The following is a 16607-nucleotide window of genomic DNA, read 5'->3' as shown; positions in this document are numbered from 1 at the left end:
GGGTTCAGCCTCAATAATGTAAAATGCGAAAAAACCAAATTCGAAACAGTTATTTTTATATTATTTTCATACGTGTGGTCTGATCATAGTTTTTGTTTTGTGATTGTTTTTTACCATATATTACAAATTGAAATAACATCTAACTGTATCTTTAAATAAAGTGTTCTTAGCAACAATAAGAAATTGTATTATCAATGGCAGTGTACTGAATTTCTCCAGTACGCGTACGTGCCATTACATATAAAATGTACCACGTATTTCCGTATGTCTAAATCTAAATAGATACCGCTTTCATTCTAATAATATATATGTATCAGTATTCAGGATTTAGATTAATAGAGTATTTGGAAGCTCTTGATTTACAATCTTAATGATTTATGTTTGGCATACTATATATCTTGGCCATCTAAAAGGAGATTGTTAGTTTAAAGAAAATATTAATTTGAAGTTAGCTAACTGAATGAGATTAAACATTTCGGTTATGTAGAGAATATATATATATATATATATATATATATATATATATGTATGTGTGTGTTTGTATGTATATAACATTCGCTGCCATACTGATAAATTTCCTAATGTTAAAGAAGTATTTTTAGTTTTGCATGCAAGTAAGCTATGTCGAAGTTGACATCTTTAGACATAACAGTCTAAATTTAAGTTTGTGAAAAAATTATCTGAATTCTGAAGCAAAAATTACAATCAATATTACATCAGATTTGAGTAAATAAAATAATACAAGCAGATCATAAACTCCTACTGAAAAAGTGATCGATTCGCGTATCAAACTCCAAATAAAATTTCAAAATAAATTATATTTATACTTGTTTATCTATTATCTAGCGAGGCTTAAAATTCCGCGGGTAAAAAGATCTACCACTGATATAATAAAAATCAGCAAAGTTAAGAATTTTTCAACAACAATATTTGAAAGTAGAGGGAAAAAGATGCATAATGAAGAATTAGCTGAGAGCCTTACTAAAAATAGTCAAATTCTTATATGTGATATGTGTTATTTGATGTGATATAATTGGTTTGGTTTTCACAATATAATCGCTCAAAATCTATTTGGACCTTTGTGTCTTGCCCTACCCTATACAATTATTAACAAAATTATTGTTGTCAAATAAGTTTTATTATATACAATTATTAACAAAATTATTGTTGTCAAATAAGTTTTAGAATATACCTATTTTAGAAAAAAAATACCACTTGTTTTTTCCAGAATTGTTTTTATATAATTATGAAAAAAATAATTATTAATATTAATAGTAAATAAATAATAAAGTTGTGATTTTTATTCAAAATTTCAATAATTTACAACAATTTATTAAGAATGAAACTCAAAGCAATTTATTTATCGTGTTTTAAGGCTTTTAATTTAAATTGATAACTAAAAAGTTTAACAAACATTGTGAAGCACAGATAAAATCATTTTTTGAAATAACAGCTGCGTTTAAAATCAAATAGGTGCATTTTCATATGTCAATATGTTTCTTTCAATTCAATAAAAATACGAAACATTTGTTTTCTGTTTGCTAGCATATTTTTAAAATAAGTTTTATTTTCAACTCGCCTGGACATAAAAATAACTTTGATCTGAATTATGTTTGCTGTATATATTTAACTGCTCGATCATTGACATATCCGTATTGACATGTCTCTGTAGGACACGATGTAAAAAAAAGTTTGAAAAAATATATAAATTTTTTAAATTTAGGTGATGGCAGGGCACAGAAGTCCAATTTAACTTTGAACAATTATATTGTGAAAACCAAACCAATTATATCATAATAAAAACCACATATCGAACAAATAACTATCTGACTATGTTCAGTAACAAACAAATGTGTGTGTTCAGTAAAACTCCCAGTTAATTCATCAATGTAGAAATGTGTTTTATTTACTGTTTTTCTAAATATTTGCCAGCTGGTCCTTTTTACCCCATATGCGATGTAAAACGTAACGGTTAGGGGGCAAACAGGTCCTAAGTCGTATTTTTAACTAAAGGGATTTTACGAAATGAAAGCTACATTATTCAACCAACGCAAAATATAAATTTTATCTGATAACACTGGTAATATAACCTTGATCTGGTATTTCGTCAGAAATATTCATCAGTTACCAACCAAAAAAATAATAACAAAAGAAAATACTTTTGATATGGTTTTTCGAACATTGTCGTTTATCACCCAACAGTAAAGCCGTAAGAAACAAGGCTGGTTATACTTTTTCCCTGTACTTTCAGATATTATTGTTATAAATTTTTTAACTTTACTTGTTTTTGAGTGTTGCACCTATTTTTCCGCGGATTTTTAAGCCCTGGTCTGTGCTATATATATAACTACATTATTTTGTCATTTTACGTACCAAAATTATGTTCTTTGGCTCTTGCTAAATATCTTATACTTTATACTATCTATAATTTTGAGTTTCATGAATAAATTAAGAGAAAACCATAATATTAGTGTGGCTTCCTGTATTCTGCTGCAATCGATCAGGGCCGTCTCCATTACAGAACATAACAATATATAATATATAACAATAAGAATTATAATATTCTAATTTCATACAATCTTTTTGATATTGATTTGGATTTTAAGCATAGACCTTATAATAAATGTATGTATTCTAAGGTCTAAGATTATTAGTCGACGGCCTACTGTTTCCCATATTCATAATCGTGCTTACGAGCCGTTCATATACTCATTAAACATATTCATTTTAAAAAAATTACAACTTGTTAAAGTGCAACTTGCCTGCTTCGTAGTGTTCTTCAAGTATTCGCCAGTGTCGTGCATGATGAAGAGAATATCCTGCCACAACTGCAAAAAATAGGGCGCAGACAATGATAGCCATAAGGAGCACTCCGGCTTCCCAATCCCATTTCCAATCTGCAAGCTCAGACATCTCCTGCAAAAGCAGATACTTTTTATAAAATCATAAAACGTTAAGGAATAAACTAATAAATTGAAAAGCACAATATCAGACAAATAGATTAACCGACAAGTGTTTCTCTAAATGTTTCAGTAGGTAGGTTTATGAATATAGCATTTAAATAATACACGCTTTCTTTTCTTCGAATTCGACCAATTGAAATTGCAGGAAATTGAAATTTTAAACAAATATAAAAAATATGTTTGGAACAAAGAATTAAGCCAAATTACTATTTCCTGCCCAATGTTATATTTAAGGGGCACAACTAGTGTAAAATTTTCAAAAAATCGAATTTGCAATTTTTCCATATTTCGATAGGTTATACCTTTAAAAATAACATACCAAAATTTTAAATCGATATCTTAAATAGCTTTTGAGTCACAGCCATTTGAAGAGTATATATATAGTATATAGTACAACGATCATTTTATTTTAGCATTTTACGAATTTGCTGCAGTTATTACTCAAAAACAAATGAACCGATCACTATCGAATTTTTTTGTTCTATACATAGTTCTTTGTAAAATGAACTATCGATTTTTCGATCGGATCAAAAATCGAATTTTGGCAGGCCAAAAACGACCAAAATTTTGGGTAAAATTCGACTTTTTTTTAAAACGACACCATTTTGTCAATTTTTTATTTTTTATTTTTATCGTAGGTCATTTTACAGACAATATTATCTAGAATTTTTTTTTTGAATTTCATCTACGTAGAAGGCCGGAATCACTGCAGCAGTGAAGGGCCTTTTTTTCTCGCCGTAAAAAATATTTAATTTTTTTCTTCAAAAATTTTACTATGTATTCTTAAAACATGTGTAAATATATTCTTAAAATTTTGAAATGATGATAAAGTTTTTTTTTTAATATAAATTCCCAAAAATCACCTTTTTTTAGGCGATTACACTAGTTGTGCCCCTTAAGTATTTTTACATTTTAACATAATTATCCATTGTGTTTCGAATCAACATACATATGTACCATTGTTTTGTACAAACATTCGCAACGTTTTTGTTGACCCTTACAATTTAGTATTATTTATACTCGTTTGTTTTACACTTTTGCTTGCATTATATTCTTAGAAAATGTATTAACCAAAACATCGGCGTAGACTTTCTAATTCGGATTTTAAAAAGTTTTGCAAGGATCGAAAAAATTATAATTATAATTAGAATTATAAAGTATTCAGATTATTTTACTTTACGTGAGCTTAATTTCTCTAATCATTTAACGAAAGACTTTTTTGTCAGATGCATTCTAACAAAGCGTTCTAACTAACGCACTTCTTTTATTACCAACTTGATTCTATAGCATATATTGGCACGTGTTTATAGTCTTGACGTGCTTTTACTGTTATATTTTAATTCCATAGTGCATGTTAACCTTCAACGGTTTTATTTGGTAACAGGCGGCTGCTAGACTAAACGAAACTGGTGCATTAAAGGGCATGGGCGCAACGCTGTTCAAAACCAGCTGATTATATGATTTATACTTGATTCATTTTATAGCATTCAATAGGATATATACTAAATATTCAATATTAACTTTGTCATATATAGAAGTTTCAATATTATCTTTGAAGCTTCTCATATGAAGCCGAGAAAATATGCGGAAGTGGCTCCTTGATTCAATCACACTTTATGTAGCTACCATGAAAGCTACCAAAAGTTTAACGAGGTTCAATTTAAAAACTTTAAATTAAAAAAAAAAATTAACTCGTTTACCATTTAGAAAATTGAATTATCACATTATTATTAACTTCATTGTTAAATTTAGATTGACTAGAAGTTTTTTCTCAACAAGAACACTTTATATAATATAATGGGTAGTAATGGGTAGTACTGTCCTAGGGCAGGTCCGTGAGCTGAGTTGAACGCCAACTCGATTCAGGGAAAAATAGAGACCGCAAAAATTTCCCATAGTCATTTCACAACGCAGAGCCCCAACTACGCTATTTTCAATTGAAAACATATTTTTCATCTATATTTTCAATATCAGGTCTTCTAGAGGGCGGGCCCGAACTTGCAACCCTGTCCACACAAAGTCTTTAAACCGCCAAGCCATGGAAGCCATATATAAATATAATATATAATACAAAACTAAATGCATATATTAAGAATTACTTCTAATAGTTTTTTTTAAGATAAGTTCTATTTGTGAAATTGTGATTTTCCGATTCAGAAAAAGATAATATAATTACATTTATGTGTTTCATGGTAATTATCATTGATAATTTGAACTTACTTTTATATTCGATTAATATATAATATATATATATATATATATATATATATATATATATATATATATATATTAGCAAACCCGACGAACTCCGTTTCGCCATCAGATCGTTTCATGAGAAAGATAAAGAAATTTTTTGTTTGTTTTATATTTGAAAAGGAAAAATGTGATTTTATTATACAACAGTAATGAATTTATTTCGATTACAAAAATGAAGTGTTTTTTAGTTGAGCTTCTCTAAGTAAATGAAAGTGAATCCGCAAATTATCCGTTTCATTGAAGTGCTCTTTGGTAAACCACATTTTTTGTTTTTTGGTCTGACGTTAACACAAACAAAGCGGATGGTTTTCCAACTCGTCAACAGGCAACGTATAACTGCCCAAAAAACAATGACTTTCTAAATAATCTATTTGAAATTTATCCCGGAAACACTAAGCGATTGGCCTTGCGACTTGTTATTGCGAACGCAAGGCGAACTGGAAATTGCAATCGTTTGAAATCAAACGGAAGACCAGTCGGAATCATTGGTATGTCACCAAATCGCCAGCAATTTTTGATTGAATGGTGAAATTCAGTGCGTGTACATCATTATTCTTTGCGGCAAGAATTGCTCGTTGACTTAACCAAGCATAATTCTGATAATTTTCACTAATGTCATTACTCGAATTTTTATTTACGGTGCGTGAAGTTCCAGCAGCTTGCATGCACAACTAATTTTTTTAGCTATAAACCTTGTGGAGCCCGAGATCTTTCCAACAAATGCAAAATTGTCGAAATCGGTTCGTGCGTTCTGGAGTTATTTCGTCAGGAAGGAACACCCGACTTATTTTTATATATATAGAAGATATAATATATATTAGAGCGAGTCGATTTGTATGGGTCAAAAAAGTCGCTTAGGCACACATGATTTTCGGATACTAAGGATCAAAATAAGATACTTTGCTGAAGAAACAATACCTCTAAAATGAATTCTGATGTCCCATGCAATGACCCAAAAATAAGGATTGAAATTTAAAAAATTCCATTTTGGCCCATTTACAGTGTCCCAATTGCGACCAAATGTATGACCGACCCCCACTAACTTTGGAAAGCCGATTCACCTATGCCCGTGGTACATCCTCTGGGATCTCCCCTGAGCGGTTTTTCAAAATTCAACCCTTATTTTTGAGTCAACGCACGGGACATCAGAATTCATTTCAGAGGTATGGTTTCTTCAGCAAAGTATAATATCTTATTTTGATCTCCAGTATCCGAAAATCATATGTGTCTAAGTGACCTTTAAATCGACGCGCCCTAATATATATATATATATATATATATATATATATATATATAATTATATATAATATATATAAGTATATATATATCTATATATATATATGAATTTGAGGATTATTTATTATTCAGATATATTATTACCTTCGTTCGCAGAGGCACAGCAATTCCTGCGTTGTCCAAAATTCTTTCTTTCCGTTCTTCGGCATTTTTAATAAATCTATTTTGTAGCCAGGCCCAATAATCTGAATGTAAATCTGATAGAGGGCCACATACTACATCTCTGTCTAAACCACAAGGCCGAACAATAATTTCCTCGCTACCGCAGAGGGAGCAGGCGACGCACCTCTGGCCGGCTGCGTTCCAGTAACTGCGACCGTATTCACAACCAGCGGCGTATCGTTTTCTAGCAAGGGGCAACCAGCCATTGGAAATCGTGGAAGAGAATGGTTCTTCTTGATTTAATTGGATGTCATCGAAATTTATTCGTCCAGCGAAGCCTGATTCGGTTGCAGCCGCTGCTAACGGCAGTAGCAGCAGCAGCAACTGAAAAAGACAATAAGTTCATTAAATATAAGACTTAATAACTTAATTAATAACTTTAATTAATAACATATTATAACTTTGTCAGTAAAAAGCAATTCTAACTTATTTTCAACTACAGTAGGACCTCGATTAACCGGACTAATGGTTGTCGATAGGCATTCGGATAATCGAATGTATGAAGGATAATGTTGTGTATTTATTAAAAATAACAAATGCATACATAGATATCAACGGAAATAATATTATTAAGAAATTGAACCTTCTTTATGTATGTACATATAATAACCTGCAGCATTAATCATTCAAAAATTCGAAATGTAGGAATTCCGGATAATCGCAAATCCGTATAACCGACAAGGTTCTACTGTACTATGTTATATAAGATGCTCCAGATCTCAACTTCAAGCCGAAATGGGGTGATAGTATTGACCGCAACCATTAGGAAAACAAATTAGATAAGAAAGTTATGCCATATAGTTTGAAAATTATGAGCTTTTAGGCGAAACCCATAATCTTTGGTAGAACTGTAAACATTTTTTGGTTATTGTGGTTGATATTTATTAAATCTGTTCATTTAAACTTTTTTCTGTAACCATAAAGATGATTTTTAGGACAACAGTTACAAATTAAGACACAATTGCTGCAAGTTTTCAAGAATGAACAATTTTTGATAAACTATGAATTCAAAATTTACATAATTGATCGACTTTGAACTGCTCTGCCTTAAAAATGTACTAAGGTGTATTTTACTTTTTACTTTTACTTTTTTACTCGACGTTTTTTATTATTATATCACGTATTTCATTATCTATACTATCAAGTATTTTACATTTCGATGGAACATTATTGGTGGTATTGATGGTATTTTACATTTTGATGGAACTTGCCAACACACTATAGAACATTTTGTTAAATGAGGGCCACACAAATTTGATCAATTTTGAAAATTTTAAATTCAAAGTTCGAACAAAAAAGTTAATATTTGAAAACTATCGATATTCGATAATTGATTTTTCTATAACTAACACTTATTTGAATTTAAAATCATTTAGCAATATATTCAGTTTAGGTTCCAAGTTTTTCTCTAGCAAACTTGTTCGTGCTATGTTTTTGGTATATAAATCATGTTTGTATATTTTTTTAATGTACATACTGAGTGTAATTGACTCTGAATTTATGCAGCACAAGATTATTTACACATATAATAGTATTATGATACGCTAATTTATAAGTACCTACATATGATCGCAATAATTTTAAATAATTATTGATTTATAATTAATAAATAATAATTAATTTATAATTAATATGTAAATAAATATAGTATATACATGAATGAATAAAATGCTCCTGTCAGCAATATTAGTAAAGTTTTAAGAAAATACCACTTGTTGGTTATTATTATGATTAAAAAAAGATTTTAAGTATATTACAATCTAATTTATTCAAATGAAAATTTATAGCAACAAACTAATGAAGTTAATGTTGGTACTCAATATACTGATTATGAGGTGAAAAATAGAATTTATAGAAATATAAATTAATACCGAAAATTTAGAATATTTATAATCTCCTCATTATTAACTTTATGTATGGTAAGTTATAGTAATACCAAAAAATTGCAATTACGGTGAATGAGTTTTTGAAAGAACTACCGATTTCAAAAAATCAAAAAAACATTTTACTTGTATTGTCAAAATGAAAAACTGGTTAAATTTTTGGGAAGGCAAGTACAGCGGTTTCGGAGATCCAATGGCATTTAGCAGCCAAAAATGATCATTAGACATATGCTGATCGAATTATCAAATATTTTATAGAGATTTTAATACTAAGTACAATTTTTGTTTACACTTCTTTAGGTCCCTTGCCAAGATTTATATTGTTTAAACTTTGGATTGCAACGCCATGCTTATGAGCTTCGAAACCTCTTCTTTAAAATTGCTACGCAGCGCTATTGCTTTGAAAAAAATCTAAATTTTCACAAAAAACATTGAAATATAAAAAAAAACAATTTTTTCAAAAAAAAGTTCATTTTTTAAAAAAATTGGTAAATGTCTATTTTTTTTTAAGTTTTCAAATTTTTTTAATGCTTTTAAAAATTTTAATTTACGGCACAGGAAGTTTCAGCAGGTGCCTTCAGGCTCGATGGCATGCACCTCTAGTTTAAAATTTACAAAACATTTTAAAACATCATATAATGTGTAAGAATGTAAGTATCGAGTCAAGCCACACAGTAATATGCAACAGAGAGATGAAATGTTGAAACTTCATTGTATGCTGCGGCATGTAGTTTTGTTTGCACGTTTCATTTAACAGTGATAAGAGAGGAACGAAGGCGTGTAAGTCACCAAATGAACACCAATCGAATTTAAAAGAATTGCTATCGATTCAATTTACGTATTATCAATTCTCAGTACATCACATTTGTATGCACGTTAAATCAGAAAGCATTCCGAGACATAACGGATTTTGTAATAGGAATTTGATTTCGATAGAAAACTTTAAAGATTTGAATCAACCAATCTTTCTGTATTTGACTTATTCTAACAGTGAAAATAATATATTTCCCTACATCATGTACGAAGTGGGAAAGAAATAAGCTGACCAGAACAAGGCCTGATCAAATAACAAGATAATTTCAATGGCAATTATCTTAATCATGTTACTTAAGTTATCAGTTTAGCTTATAGAACTTACGTACTTTTCTGATTGCTAAAAATAAAGTGTAAAAAAAGAAATAATATATTTAACACCAGGTTCATGGGGACAGTCAATTTGAAGGAATTCGAACTTTGTGATGAAATGCTCAAAAAATCATAGCACTTAATCTTAACTTTAATTAACTTCCCGTAGGGTAAGTTATCGTAATCGTCCAAAAATAAAATTAAATTAGTCGATAATAATAACGAAACCGAAATTTTATGATAGCATAATTGTATATTACATGTCAAAATTGACTGACCTGCACAGTTCTGTATATTTTTCTGCGAAGTATTTTTTTTTTCAAAATTGTTCCAGTATATCTTACATAAATGCAATTATCCATGATCTCATAGATCTCAAGATAATTTGTTTCATGCCGAGTCTAGCCAAACCAAAATTATAAATTTTAAATATAAAATATCCAAAAAAGATATTTGATTTATAAGTCATGGAATAAAATTTATTAAAATTTTATAGTATATAACATAAATGCTTGTAATATCCATAATATTAGTTTTATGCTAAACTCAGTATAACCAAAATTACATAATTTTTAATATTTCTTTTCAAATATCTTTTATTATTTTATCTTATTCTATGTAAATAAATAATATTGTTACATTCTGTATTATGTAATTTTGTGTTACATATGTAATTCATCCATATTGTATATTAATTGTTATCCATAATGTATATTAATTGTATTTTTAAGTCCTCTTGAAAAAAAATCTGCGGGTTATACATTTAAACTAGTCGGGAGGGCATGGCATCGCGCCTTAAGGCAAATTGCTGGAACTTCCCGTATCAAAAATTATTTTTCTGTAAAAGATTAACATTTTTGAAAAAAACATACTCTGAACGAGGAAACTCTAAATTTTTGACAAAAATTTACTTTTTTAGAAAAAAAAAGACTTTGTGAAGAAAAATTTATTTTGAAATATTTTGGAAATTCTGAACTTTTTTCAAAGCAATCATTCTGCTTTAACTGCATAGAGACAAAATATCGAAGCGTCGCCGTCTAACGGATAAACATTGGTACGGAACCTATAGGAATGTAAACAAAATTTATACTTATTGTTAAAATCTCTATAAAATATCTGATAATTCGATGCGCATATATATGTCTAATGATCATTTTTGACCGCCAAATCACATTTTTTAACTTATTTTTATTGAGGGGCCATAATCGCTGGACCTGCCTTCCCAAAAATTTAATCAGTTCTTCATCTTGTTAATACAAGTAAAATGTTTTTCGAATTATTCAAATCGGACGCTCCGTTATCTTAAAACCCGAGTTACCGTTTTTGGCACTTTTAGCCCCATATCTTCGGAACGGCTAGACCTTCGCCGTTCGCCAAAATCTAATCAGCACATCTCGTTATCAATACGAATTGAATATTATTTTAATTATTCAAATCGCTTTATCCGTGTTCCCGAAATCGTCGACGAAAATTTATATCCGCACACACACATGCGCGCACACAAATACACACACACACATACATCAATTTTTTCTAAAGTATACCAAAATATTCAGAAACCTTTGAAACGTAAAGATATATTAAAATTTTCGTTTTCGATTTTTTTGCGATTACTATAACTTGCCCTACGGTAAGTTAAAAACAAATAAATAAATTAATTCGAAAAGGGGTGCAGTATTCGACGTATAATTCATTATAAAACTTATTTCAATTTCATGTAATATAAATATTAAGATTACTGTATATAGATACTAAAATGCAATCATCTCCGATATATTACTCAACATGATTTGAATTTATTTGTAATATGAATATCTTTGGAAAATTAAGTAACTTCTTTGTCGCAAACGACTCATGAAACATAGAATCCGTACAGAAAATGCACTTGAAATCCGAAAATAAATTGGTGCTGTTGTCAGAGCGTGTGCTCTCTGCTACTTCGAACACAAAATATTGTATGTTTATTTTGTATGCTTGATCTTAAAATCCTAAATGCTTGTAAATTGGTCTAAATTCAATACATTCAAAATTATGCGTAAATAGATGTGCAAAATATATGTAAAAATCACGACAGCCAATGTTCCATACTTTATTAAGGCAGCTGCTAAAACTGACAAAGCAGCTCCTTTTTTACAAATATGTTATGGAAGAAATACTTGAAGACGCACTGGAGTTGATGTTGCAATATTTTATTCAGAAAATTGATAAAATTATAAAATATACCAAATTTTTTCTAACCAATTTAAGTAATTCCTTTTATGAAACAAATAAATTATTGAAACCATTGAAATATTTGAGGGATGATAACTCTCTATGAGAGTTAGTAAATACGAAGACCACATCCAAACTCGCGTTTCGGACAACATGATATCAAGCATATAACAAGCATGAAACAGATAACCTTCCCGGAAGATAAAAATATATCACCAAGATTAGATGATATAAATATATCTAATATAAAAATAGATAATTCAAATTTAGATAGAAGCCATTGGGTTGCCTTTTAAAAGAGCCACCTAGTTGAGAAGTATCATCACAGCAGCTCATAAAAACTCATAAGATCTGATTACTATTCAAAAACAAATAAAAAACTACACCTAGGGATCGCATCTGGAAATAGTGTGCGGAATCTCAAGGACATTGTATAGCTACGACTAACTATTTATAAGTAAAATAGGGTTTAAAATTAATTAGAAATGAATTGTTCTGTAATTCTCTTTTTCTTTAAGACAATTGTCCATACAGTCAAAGACTATAATTGATACGATTTTATTTTTTTATCGTAATGAGGAGTCCATTAATCACGTGAGGTTTTTAGGGAGAGGGGGGGTTTGACAAAAAATCACGAAATATCACGTGGGGGAGGGAGGTGTATAGCAAGATATGACGTGTATTTATTTTTTTTACTATTTTTTATAAAAAAGTTCAAACATTTTCAAAAAAAGAAATTTTACAGTTTTTTCACATAACTGAAAATACACGTGATGTTTGGTGGGGGTGGGGGTAATTTTGAAAATCACCAAATATCGCAAAGGGGGAGGGTGGTCTAAAAATCCTTAAAAACTCGCTCACGTGATTAATGGACGCCCCCTAATTGTTAGAATATCGTATATTTTTGTTAGTAACTTCCAGTAGGGTAAGTTATTGTAATCGTCCAAAAATCGAAATTGAAATTTTTTGCATTTCTTCACGTTTTGAAGACTTCTGAACATTTTAGCATACCTTAGAAAAATTTGATGTGTGTATCAATCATGTATGTATGAATTTTTTGTCCACGTTTTCAAGCGCATGTATCAACTGATTTAAATGGTTTAAAAACATTCGATTCCTATTCATAGGAAGATGTGCTGATTAGTTTTTTTTTTTGTTTTTTTTTATATATATTTTTTAACAGCAATCAGAACCTTATGTCCTATGAGCTGTTGGGCTGAAACTTCTTCTTACTTCGTATTTTTAGATGGTAACCCAATGGTTCCCCATCCATATTTGATGATTTTTTGTTATTAGATTTAATCTAATAGGGCTGACTTTTTATTGGTGCAGCAATGCCGGGCAAGGGCTATTTTCACTTGGAAACATATGATTAGTTTTTGGCAAAGGCAGGTCCAGTCATTTCGGAGATACGGAGCAAAAAGTGCAGAAAATAGAAATCGAGTTTTTGAGAGAACAGAGCATTCGGTTTGAATAATCCAAAAAAAACTTTCTGCTTGTTTTGACAGAATAATATCTTCTGGAAAAAAAAATTACAAATTTCTGGCTAAAGTTCAAAAGCCCACTTATATACTTTAAAGAATAATTTTAACTTTATCATATTATTTTATTTATCAAAATAAAACATAGAATTTAAAAAATCTTCCAAGATAAAATCATTAATAACTGTTTTATAAGGTAAATATATATTTCGCATTATGTGTTTAGATATCTATATACAAGTGTTGTACAGCAAAATACTTTTGAAGACTATAAAGTTATACACTTTGATAAGCATAAATATATAAACATCGAATTAATTAAAAAAAATTGAAGAGTTCTAAAGAAGTCTAATTCATTAACATTGTATAATGTATTGCGTTTTTTTCCTTCCCAAAGAAGTTTATGTTATAATCAAAAAATCCGATTCGCTAATTTTATGTTTTCTCGACGTTTCAAGCCATTCTGAATCGAATGAGACCAAATTTGCAAAAAGTATGTGATTTTGAGTTTTTTTCGACGCTTTCTCACAAACGGCTGGACCGATTTCAAATATTCAAAAGCCATTCGATATAACTCGATAAGGACTTGCGTTTGTCAGTTTTGAAAAAAATTTCATCCACGTTTTAGCCCGAAATCCTGAATCGATTGCAAAAGTTCAAAAACTGTTCAAAAGATATTGGTTGGAAATCGACCTGATTAGTTTAAGATCGGCCGGGCCGTTTTCTTGTAATCAACAGTTGAAAAAGAAATTTTTATGAAACTTTTTTTGGCGATAGTTATCATGGTCTTATAGAACATACTTAAATATTACGGTCTTACCACAAGCCGGTCAGTTTTAAAAATTCATCAAGGTTTGGACAAATCAGTAGCATTATTTTGGCGGTAAAGTTAATTAAAATTATACAAATTAATTAAAATTTGTAATGATAAGCTACAAATTTTAGGACATTAAAGCACACGTGTCTGTGCGCTATAATTAATATAATTACAGATAATTTAAATTTGTTTGAGAGATATCAATTGGAAATATTGTTTTTTTCGGAAAGTAACTTCGTTTTTTATAGACTTTTTGGCACGTAATTTTCGTACAATGAACAATTTTTTAATTACTTTAATGTATTATGTTTTGGCAGTTTTGTTCGAACATATTTTGTCATATTTTTGTATTAGCATAATTCCGAAATCATAAATGTTTTGGTCGTTATTGGCAAACAACTGAACAAAGTGCTTTTTGACAGGCTGATTTGAGGTAAAGGTTTTACCACCTAAAAATTTTTTTAGTGGCCGGAACAAATAATGATCCGATGATGACAAGTCTGAAGAATATGATAAATGTGTAATTGGGTCTCATTCAAGCTTCAAAAGCTTTTGGCGATTGACCCAACTTATATGAGGTCTTTTGCGTCGTCTTGATGCAGGACTATACCTTACTGTGGGTTAATTCTGACCTTTTCTATTAAAGTATATCATTTAGCTTATCCAGCTGATAACATAAGGCATCCGAATTAACCGTTTTGTTATCCTGGAACGCCTGAAAAATGAACAACTCCTTTAAAATCTCACCAAACATACTTCATCACCTTTTTTGGCGAATTTCTGCTTTGCAACTGTTTTGAGCAAGTTCTTCATTTTTGTTTAATGGGCAATTGCGTATATTGTATTCTTTACATCCCATTTAAAATTCCTAGTGACAATTCGCTTCAAAACCTGATAATTCTCAAGACTTTTCAGAGGCAAATCGCAGACGCCAGTGCGACGACACACGTTTCTTTCTATGAGAACCATACATTAAGTTTCGAGGAGTTCCCAGACCTTTTGATAGTGATGAATTGTTAAATTTGATAAATTTTTACTTAATGGGATCTCATGTATTGTTATTCGTCGGTTTGCATCAACTAATGCCTTTCTCGAGTCTTTATCAGCTTCAACCGTACTTGTTGGACTTGGTGCATCTTGGACATCAAAATACCAGAAATGAATTTAGCAAACCAATTTGGCACTGTGTACTATCAACATGTCATTTCCGTACGCATCGATCAATTTCATTTTGCCTTAAATTTTTGCCTTTCTTTAGCAAAAATAAAATAGTGAAAAATGCTGCTTAATTTTCATATTCAAAGTGGCACCATCCAAAAACTAATGCATGTAATTGATTAAAACTAGGGTTTGTCAGTTTTCAAAAACCGGTTTTAAAAACCGTTTTTTTGCGAAAATTATGGAATTCGAAAACCGTTTTTTTAGCGAAAAAAGTCGGTATTTACTGTATATGTGGAAAATGACAAATATAACCAAATATAAAATATAGATGAAAGTGTTTTGATTCTTGAAATCATATCGGTTCAATAGCATTTCATATCTTATCAATCTGCAATGGTTCAATAATGGTTTTGTATATATTAAATTAGATTTTTATACCAGTTAATATTAATTTAAATCAGTGTGACTTCTTCTTGAAGAAGTAACTTCCTCTGCTCTAACTAGAAAAAAGAGTTTTAAACCCTAGAAGCCACAAAGAATAAAAAACTTAGGCTTTAAAACTATATCAGGCTTTAAAAACAATTAAGCATAATTTGGTCGCAAGTATGAAAGTATTTTCTATTTCAGGAAATTTTGTGAGTAAACAAAGGACACGTCTAAGTAGCAATTCGATAGACGTTCTCAGTTTTTTGAAATCATATTTTATTAAACAAAAAAAACAATTAGAATGTTTAAAATTAATTAATTAAAATTGCTCGGAACAGACAATACCCGAGTTTAACTTATAATTGATATCAACAAGTATGTATCAACATGTATCTAATATTTTTTTATTTTATTTTAATTAATGATTTTTTTTTTATTTAAAAATGTATTATTTTTATTTATTTGAAAAATTCCTTTCACTATCATAAAATATTTTCATTCTTATATGTGAAATGATGCATGAATAACGAATAATTATTTTCAAAGTTATTTAATCAAGATAAACCATTATTTTTTAGTTCTACTAATTAAAATTAAATAATTTTGTTTACTATCTATAAAATTGAACAATAAATAAATTCAGTCAAATACTGCTCTAAATTACATAAATTTGCGGATAAATTACAGAATATTCGAACAAAAATTTATTTTTTAATAAAATCGAAAACCGGTTAAAACCGGTTTTTTAGTAAAATTAAACTTCGAAAACCGGTTTTCAATGAAATGTCGGTTTTTGTTGTATAAACCCCAATTAAAACCTTTTAAA

The 16607-nt window shown here is 29.5% G+C and overlaps 1 protein-coding gene across 1 annotated transcript in view; it reads right to left on the bottom strand.

Annotated features, from left to right (window-relative positions):
- LOC113371201 (tumor necrosis factor receptor superfamily member wengen) overlaps positions 1-16607 on the bottom strand; it is a 69304-nt gene that overhangs the window by 23627 nt on the left and 29070 nt on the right. Inside the window, exons 4-6 of the mRNA XM_026611844.1 lie at positions 15191-15330; positions 6600-7001; positions 2763-2916 (exon numbers count right to left, since the gene is read on the bottom strand). Of these exons, the coding sequence (XP_026467629.1) occupies positions 2763-2916; positions 6600-7001; positions 15191-15330 (696 nt within the window). The remainder of the gene's footprint in view (positions 1-2762; positions 2917-6599; positions 7002-15190; positions 15331-16607) is intronic.

Source organism: Ctenocephalides felis, unplaced genomic scaffold, assembly GCF_003426905.1.
Source record: "Ctenocephalides felis isolate EL2017-DRISC unplaced genomic scaffold, ASM342690v1 CF-g0.4_SCAFFOLD_01492, whole genome shotgun sequence".
NCBI classification, from domain to species: Eukaryota; Metazoa; Arthropoda; class Insecta; order Siphonaptera; family Pulicidae; genus Ctenocephalides; species Ctenocephalides felis.
This window is presented reverse-complemented; position numbering and strand designations above follow the sequence as displayed.